This window comes from Triticum urartu, chromosome 2 (assembly GCF_003073215.2).
Source record: "Triticum urartu cultivar G1812 chromosome 2, Tu2.1, whole genome shotgun sequence".
NCBI classification, from domain to species: Eukaryota; Viridiplantae; Streptophyta; class Magnoliopsida; order Poales; family Poaceae; genus Triticum; species Triticum urartu.
The window spans coordinates 657,433,165-657,440,649 of NC_053023.1; the positions used below are offsets into that span (position 1 = coordinate 657,433,165).

At 45.8% G+C, this 7,485-nt stretch overlaps 1 protein-coding gene across 5 annotated transcripts; it reads left to right on the forward strand.

The window, feature by feature from the left end:
* Positions 1-1,441: 1,441 nt before the first annotated feature.
* LOC125539505 (ent-kaur-16-ene synthase, chloroplastic-like) lies at positions 1,442-6,761 on the forward strand. Of its 5 annotated transcripts, none has more exons than XM_048702972.1 (14): positions 1,442-1,838; positions 2,222-2,271; positions 2,368-2,653; positions 2,754-2,956; positions 3,431-3,644; positions 3,729-3,849; positions 3,921-4,018; positions 4,109-4,320; positions 4,402-4,514; positions 4,604-4,699; positions 4,780-4,995; positions 5,106-5,247; positions 5,323-5,568; positions 6,205-6,761. In XM_048702972.1, exons 1-14 carry the CDS (start codon positions 1,580-1,582, stop codon positions 6,505-6,507), a joined length of 2,559 nt encoding a protein of 852 aa, XP_048558929.1. In that variant the 5' UTR covers positions 1,442-1,579; the 3' UTR covers positions 6,508-6,761. The 5 variants fall into 5 exon arrangements, with proteins under 5 accessions (XP_048558929.1, XP_048558931.1, XP_048558930.1 ...); XM_048702974.1 differs by having other exon boundaries at positions 2,754-2,934; positions 3,427-3,644; XM_048702973.1 differs by having other exon boundaries at positions 2,222-2,268.
* Positions 6,762-7,485: the final 724 nt, after the last annotated feature.

Sequence of the window (7,485 nt, forward strand, 5' to 3'; positions counted from 1 at the left end):
GGGGGGGAGGGTCATTACAGACGTCTGAACCGCTGCCACGTCTGCATCTAGCAACCATGGCCCACCCAAAACCCTTACCGGTGCACGCCCGGGTTCTTGCCCGACGCTAGATGTCCGCATTGATGCCGGCTTAGGACGGACATGACCTCTCATTGCTGGCATTGTAGCGGCGTGCCGGCCAAAAGTGTCGTCCGCTGTACACTCTGAACATACCTCCTCGTCGTATTACATATCGTCTGCCTACCTCTACTATAATGATAGTAATATAAATTAGTAGCATATGCATGTCATTAGTTTATGAGTTAGTTCCTACTAGTCTTATACAGCCCTCGAAGATGTGATGCTTATACACTTCGTAGTACTGAACACGCTTCGCGCGCCGTTAAGTCACCGAAATTGCTCTGTAAATCCTTTGATTTATAGTATACAGATCATGCCCATGAAAGAGATGGTCCACAATTAAATCGCGCTCTAATTGTGCCATCACTGGACGGTGATTTAACTGCGAAAAATACGAGCGCGTCTGCCGGCCCTGAGAGAGTATTCCAATTCACTATGTAAAAGTTAGCAAATGCACTTCAGATTATGGCCGGGCTTTCTTTTGGAGAAATTTCTAATTTATTTTTCTTCAATCATGGCAGTATAAATAACAACAAAAATAATAAAATTACAATCATGTCCGTAGACCATTTAACGATGACTATAAGCACTGGAGCGAGTCGGAGGCATGCCGCCGTCATCGCTCCTTCCTCATCAGAGCCGGACAAACCTTATTATAGTAGATAATCCGAAAGTTGTCGTGCCAATACCCTCATAAAACCAGCGCACCAGAGCAACAACCATCGCCGTTGAAAAAAGTCATAGATCAGAAGAATCAAACCCTATAAACACTCAAATAAAGACGAACAAAGACCGAATCCAAACAAATCCTCTGAAGATCAGCACCGACCGAATCCTGCAAGACCCGACGGAAACACACCTCCACACGTCCTCCGGTAATGTTAAACACACCATCAGGGCGGGATGAAATATGAAAGACATTATTCCTACTAAAAGACATTGCCGCTGTCATACATCCTCAACCAAGACAGTGAATCTAACAAGAATCAAAACGAGATCCCATTCGTTGGTGGGGGGCCGAGATTCTTCTCACCTCCATGATCCAGAGGCCATCGGAGATAGGAGGGACCGGCGGTGGTCGTCAAAGTTGCTTGCATTTCAGGTTAACTTTAGTTTTGAAAGTAATATTCCCTTCGTAAAGAAATACTGTATAAGACTGTTTAGATCACTTCAAATAATTTTTAAAGAGGAACTTATCTGCGGGAAGCGGGCAGGGAGGGCGCGTGGGCGCCAAGTGGCGCGACGGCGCGGGCATCGCCGCCGCCGTCCCCACACCTGCTGGTCCCACATCCAGAGGCCGATAAAAGCGTGAGTGCGCCACCTTTTCCGTTCGCAGTGTCCTCCCCCTTTGCCCGCCGCTCTCACTCTCTCTCATTGCTTTCCTATTCCGGCGATGCTGCAATAAATCCCCCGTCGACGGCGGCCGCGGCCCTGGGCGATCGTAGATCCCTCCCAACCCATGTCGAACGCTGGGGGCCCCTCCGTCCTCCCGGCGCCTTGCCGGCAGGCTGGTCATCGCGCCCTCCTCCCCCTCCCGGCGGCTCCCCAGTTCGTGGCGAGGTTTCGCTCCAACCGTCGTGTTCGACTCACTCCCGCCAGCGCCGTCGTGCACGCTTCAAGGATTCCCCCCTCCGAGGCGCGCCGTGTCCGATCCCTCGCCGGCAGTCGACACCGTCCTCCTCCACTCCACCGGATTCGCTCGGGGACTCCGTGCTGTGGTAACTCCCCAGATCTTACCTGGCTGGATCGCTCCTTTTTTTCTGTTCCTGGTGAACCTTTTTCTTACGCGAGGAAATCACTTTCTCTGTGAGTAATTCCAGCAATTTATTTCCAAAATGTTTGGAGTTCAGGTTCAGCCGAACCCTGTATGTGTTTTACCTAAGAAACAACCCCTATGCCGCACGTATCTGTCTCCCGACCTGATGCCAACAGAAAACGACACTGCTGCTGAATTGAATAGATCTGACAATTGTCTTGCTGTAGGCTTGCGATTGCTAGTACTTGATATTTTTATAGTACGTCTTACTCCGGCATGATCCGGATCCTAATTTAATTGATTCGTCGGTCGTGACTCACATGGCATCTCTTTTTCTATGAACAGCATATGTCGAGAAGATGTTGGTAGCAGAAACGGCAAGCCTGCTAGACGTGGTACTGACGTCACTGATGGTTACTGTGTTCGAGGTTCCCGAGACTGTCTTGAGTTGCTTGCTAAATTATATACTGCATTGCTTTGATCAAATGCAGCATCGAAAGGACCGTGAGGCTAGAATAAGGAAGCAGCTCCACAAGGTTGAACTACCGCCGTCTCCATACGACACCGCGTGGGTGGCTATGGTGCCCTTGCGGGGCTCCCCTCGCACTCCATGCTTCCCTCAGTGTGTTGAATGGATATTGCAAAACCAACATGAAAATGGATCTTGGGATAACAACGACCTTGGGTCATCAGCCAACAAGAACGTTCTCTTATCCACATTGGCATGTGTTCTTGCGCTTGAGAAATGGAATCTTGGCCAAGAGCACATAAGGAGAGGTACAGAGATAGATTTCTTATTTCTTATTATCCGACACATGTGAATGTTGTCTGCCTGTGTTTGTTTTCAAGAGCTCAAACGCCTTAACGCCATGTGCAGGACTACATTTTATCGGAAGACATTTCTCCCTTGTCATGGATGAGGAGATTGCTGCTCCTACAGGCTTTAACATGATTTTTCCTGGTATGCTTAGCCTTGCCGTTGGGGCGGGTTTGCAATTTCCTGTCAGACAAACTGATATTGATTGGATTCTTCAGCAATGGGAGATGGAATTGAAAAGGTCTGTTGATGGAAAAACATTGGTATGAATTATATTCCCCCCGTTTGTATTAGGGCAGTTGGTTTATAAGTATATGTAATATTTATGGGTTGATCATTTGAATGGAAATGCACTATCTGCCCTGGAGTAGAGTTGGAGTACCGATGAAAGTGCCTCCCGCTGCGGCTGCGCGGCCGCATGTGCTTGATTAGGCTGGTGGATTTGGGAACCTAGATTAAAGATTGGAAAACAACACTTCTTTAGCTGGAGAAAATACTGAACTAACCCTGCAAACCAACGGATGGATTTGATTGGTACTCCAACTCTACTCCAGGGAGTACCAAGGTTTTCTTGTAAGAACTTCTGTTTTTTTTTCGATCAACCGTAATATGAAGGAAAAAGGACCACCATGTCATTCATATTGTCTTTTGCTTACTGATTAAATTAGCAATCATAATTTGAGTATCACCTGTGGGTCACATATTAAAAATTCTCATACTTGACTTAATTTAGGCAGGCCGGGGAGAAATCTTATGGGAGAGAAGCATATATGGCCTATGTCTCCGAAGGGTTAGGAAACTTACTGGACTGGAATGAAGTTATGAAGTTTCAGAGGAAGAACGGGTCGTTGTTCAACTCTCCTTCCACAACTGCTGCTGCGTTAGTCCACAACTATGATGATAAGGCCCTCGATTATTTAAATATGGTAGTCAGTAAATTTGGTGGTGCAGGTGGATCTTTGTACCTTTCCTTGTGAAGAATTTGCAAGGGTTTAAAGTGTTGCAAAATACTTAATACCAGTAGACCTTTTGCAGTACCAACAGTGTATCCACTAAATATGCACTGGAAACTTTCAATGGTGGATTCGCTTGAAAAGATCGGAATTTCTCGGCATTTTTCTAGTGAGATAGAGGGAATCTTAGACATGGCATACAGGTAATGACTGTAAATAGGAAACTGATATCTGTTTTTAGTAGCTTGTAAACTTTACTGTCTCCTGTTTTCAGTTTCTGGTTACAGAGAGACGAGGAAATTATGATGGATGTAGCAACATGTGCAATGGCGTTCCGCCTTTTAAGGATGAATGGGTATGATGTATCCTCAGGTACTTAGGCAGAAAATCCTGTCAATTTTGTCATTGTTCTTGGTTTAACAAATTAACAGTCTAACTTCCTAATTCTATATCTTGGTGCAGATGAGCTGTCTCATCTTGCTGAAGCCTCTAATTTCCATAATTCACTTCAAGGATATTTAAATGATACAAAATCTGTACTGGAACTATACAAGGCTTCAAAAGTCAGTGTAGCAGAACATGAATTAATCCTAGATAACATTGGCAACTGGTCTGGCAGCTTATTGTCAGAAAAGTTGTGCTCTGAAGGGGTGCAGGGCCTACCAAACTTAGAGGTGCCTGCATGAAATTTGAGATACCTATTTTACTTGATACTAGTTCAAGTTATATCTAATCCTGTGCTTTTGTGATTTCAGGTCGAGTATGCCGTTAAGTTTCCATTCTATACCACGCTGGAACGCCTAGACCACAAGAGGAACATCGAACATTTTGATGCTAGAGGTTCTCACATCCTGAAGACAGAATGCTTGTAAGATTCTCATTTCTCTAATAAGAGTTGTATTTTAAATCATTTTAATTAGACATCATACTAAAAATTCAAACATTTTGCTGAATCAGGCCGTATGGTATCAACCAAGAACTTTTGGCTTTGGCTGTTGACGATTTCACATTTTCTCAATCTATCTACCAGGATGAACTCCTGCATCTTGATAGGTAATCTGGCCATTATGCTCTCTTGTCATGTAAACTTTCTTTTTTGTTTTTGGAGATTTTTCAAAAAATTGTCGCAACAGGTGGGTGAAAGAAAACAGGTTGGACCAGCTACAATTTGCACGGCAGAAGTTGACATATTGTTATCTCTCTGCTGCTGCTACGATTTTTCCTCCTGAACTTTCTGATGCTCGCATATCGTGGGCCAAAAACGGTGTGCTCACAACCGTTGTTGATGACTTCTTTGATGTTGGAGGATCAAAAGAAGAACTAGAAAACCTCATAGCATTAGTTGAGAAGTACAGTCCTTAAACTTGATGTCTTTGTCTGCTGTTTCGTATGTATTGCTTCTGCCTTACACATTGCTAATAAGTCATGTTTTCTGTTTTGCCAATGGCCGCCGCCTTAGGTGGGATGAGCATCACAAAGATGACTTCTGTTCGGAGCAAGTAAGGATTGTATTTTGTGCTCTCTATACCACAGTGAACCAGCTTGGATCAATCGCTTCTGCCGTACAAAACCGTGACGTTAAAAATCACCTGATAGAAATAGTGAGTTTGATGTCTGCCCCTCCTCTTGTTGAGTTGCATTATGTTCAGTATTGACAGGTTGAAATCCATCTGCAGTGGCTACTTCTATTGAGGTCTATGATGACCGAGGCAGAATGGCAGAGGAGCCAATATGTGCCAACAATGGAAGAATACATGACAAATGGGGTAGTTTCATTCGCACTGGGGCCCATTGTGCTTCCAACATTGTATTGTGTCGGGGAAAAGCTATTGGGGAGTGCTGTCAAAAATCAAGAGTACAGTGAGTTATTTAGGCTAATGAGCACCTGTGGCCGTCTCCTCAATGACAGCCAAGGCTTTGAGGTATGTTGGGCCCTCTTATCACAAAAAAGTTTGTGTTCCTGCAGACCCCTTAATGCTTTTTTCTTTCGGAAAGGAGGATTACCCCCGGCCTCTGCATAGACCCCTTTATGTTACCAACCATTATTCAAGATTTCGCAGACCTGCAGACCTGCATAAAAATAGTGTTTCTTTAATGTTACTCTCTCCAATCCAAAATAAGTGCCACTGTTTTGAACTAAGGTTAGTTCAACCTTAGTTTAAAACTGCGACACTTATTATGGACCAGAGGCAGTATTATTTATGTTATTCCACACACCATTTGAACTATGGTGGACTTGCAATTCCCGCAAAAGTCAAGACTCTAGTTCTCTGTTTTGTTAAAATGATGTGAAACGAAGCTCTATTGTCATGTTAATCATAGGAAAAAAGAGATATCCATGCCTCTTATCTTGGTGGCTTGACATTGTACAAGAATTAATCAACTCTGTTTTTTTTGCGAATAATCAACTCTACTCTGTTTTATTAATCAACTCTGTTTTATACCTGTGCTGCTATACAACTATCCAATTTTGGGTTTATAAACGGAGTAATATTTAAACTATGTGTTAGACATATGCATTAGGATGACTCTGACCTGTTTCCGATCATATGTTGCAGAGGGAGGGCAGCGAGGGGAAACTGAACAGCGTTTCGCTACTTGTTCTTCACAGCGGTGGTTCTATGTCCATAGAAGCGGCTAAGAATGCGATAGAGAAGTCCATAGTCGCTTCGAGGCGAGACTTGCTAAGATTGGTCCTCAAGGAAGGCACGGTTGTTCCCAGGGCATGCAAGGAGCTGTTCTGGAAGATGTGCAAGATACTTCACCTGTTCTACTTTCGGACCGACGGATTCAGCTCGCCAAAGGAAATGGCCAGCGCGGTGAATGCTGTTATCAACGAACCACTCAGGCTCTCAAGTTGACAATCCATGGTTGATGGTCTCATCAGAAAAAGAAAGATATTCATGTGTTCATATGGAGCAGAGGGATCGGCGGTGAACCTTTGGCCCTGTAACTTAGAGAGATGTAAAGATTGACGAAGGTAGGCTCAATGTTTCAAAAAAGAAACTTCTTGTTACCGGATAATAATATTTCCTGCAGTTTCATCAGAAAAACACATCGCTGTCCTATGTATATATATTTTAAAAAGGGCGCTGCTAGCCGTCCGATCTAGGCCCCTACAGCCATTGGATTGTTTCAACTTAGGCCAACTCTAGCGCACGACCCCATCCTGTCCGGGTGCGTCCGTTTGGGATAGAATGGACAAATAGCGCGACCCAACGCGCGACCCCAAACAGACAAATGTTCGGATTCCGTCCGTTTTCAACCCATCCCCGGCCCAAACTTGCGCTGAGTTTGGGGTGAAACGGACATCGCGTGGACGGGCTCGACGCACGCCCTTGTCCCCCCTCGTGGCCCGCCTGTCGGGGACACTAGCAGTCCCTTCGCTTCCAGCGCCTTCACCCCCTCTCCCCGCCCCACCCCGTCGCTGGCGTCGTCACTATTCTCTGGCTGCCTCCTCACTGTGCATCCCGCGGCCGTCCATACCAAACCACATCTCAACATGGCCGCCACCATGCCCGCGCTTTCGCCGTAGTTTTGGCCGTCGATTGGAGGAGATTTGGCCGTCGCCGTCGTAGCCGGTGGCAGAGGGGATACGACTGTCGGCGATGTACCACGGCGGCCACGGCAGCTTCTGACGAGTGCTCCAGAGCGGCCAGTACCCGGCCGCCAACCACCCCTGCTGCATCAAGGTGATCATCGCGGCCTCTTTACCACCACGACCGCAAGGTGTTCGACACTTTGCCCACAAAGGTATGGACAGTGGAGATGATTTTTTCTTCCACCACTTCATTTATTCATCGGACGATTCGTCATCGGATGATGGAGATCTTGTGGTG

Coding starts and splice junctions, on each gene's coding strand:
- LOC125539505 (XM_048702972.1), top strand. CDS start 1,580: ATGTCGAACGCTGGGGGCCCCTCCGTCCTCCCGGCGCCTTGCCGGCAG. Junction 2,957..3,430: donor CTGTTGATGGAAAAACATTG/GTATGAATTATA, acceptor TAATTTAGGCAG/GCCGGGGAGAAATCTTATGG. Junction 3,645..3,728: donor CAGTAAATTTGGTGGTGCAG/GTGGATCTTTGT, acceptor GACCTTTTGCAG/TACCAACAGTGTATCCACTA.